General features: G+C 70.4%; 1 protein-coding gene across 1 annotated transcript in view; it reads left to right on the forward strand.

Annotated features, from left to right (window-relative positions):
- Positions 1–277, forward strand: part of LOC104543185 (chromodomain-helicase-DNA-binding protein 5-like) — a gene marked incomplete at both ends in the record, with an annotated part of 10851 nt that overhangs the window by 4504 nt on the left and 6070 nt on the right. Inside the window, 1 exon segment of the mRNA XM_010187734.1 lies at positions 15–275. Coding sequence (XP_010186036.1) covers positions 15–275 — 261 coding nt within the window.

Here is a 277-nt window from a genome sequence, read left to right on the forward strand (position 1 = left end):
GGCCGGTCTTGCAGGGGATGCTGCGGTGTCACAGACACTTTTGGGCACGCCTGCACCCCACACACCCTCACTGCCCACCCCACGCACCCCGACCGCCCACCGCAAACCCTGCTTGCTTTTTGTGCCCCCAGTGTCCGCCTTTGAAGGGCAAAGTCCAGCGCATCCTGCACTGGGCCTGGAGGGAGCCGCCGGTCGCGCCGCTGCCGCCCGTGCTGCCCGCCCCGGCTGTGGAGCTGGCCCTGCCTCCTCCAAAGGCGCCAGGGGGGATCCCGGAGCG

This window comes from Mesitornis unicolor, unplaced genomic scaffold (genome assembly GCF_000695765.1).
Source record: "Mesitornis unicolor isolate BGI_N332 unplaced genomic scaffold, ASM69576v1 scaffold33890, whole genome shotgun sequence".
Classification (NCBI taxonomy): Eukaryota; Metazoa; Chordata; class Aves; order Mesitornithiformes; family Mesitornithidae; genus Mesitornis; species Mesitornis unicolor.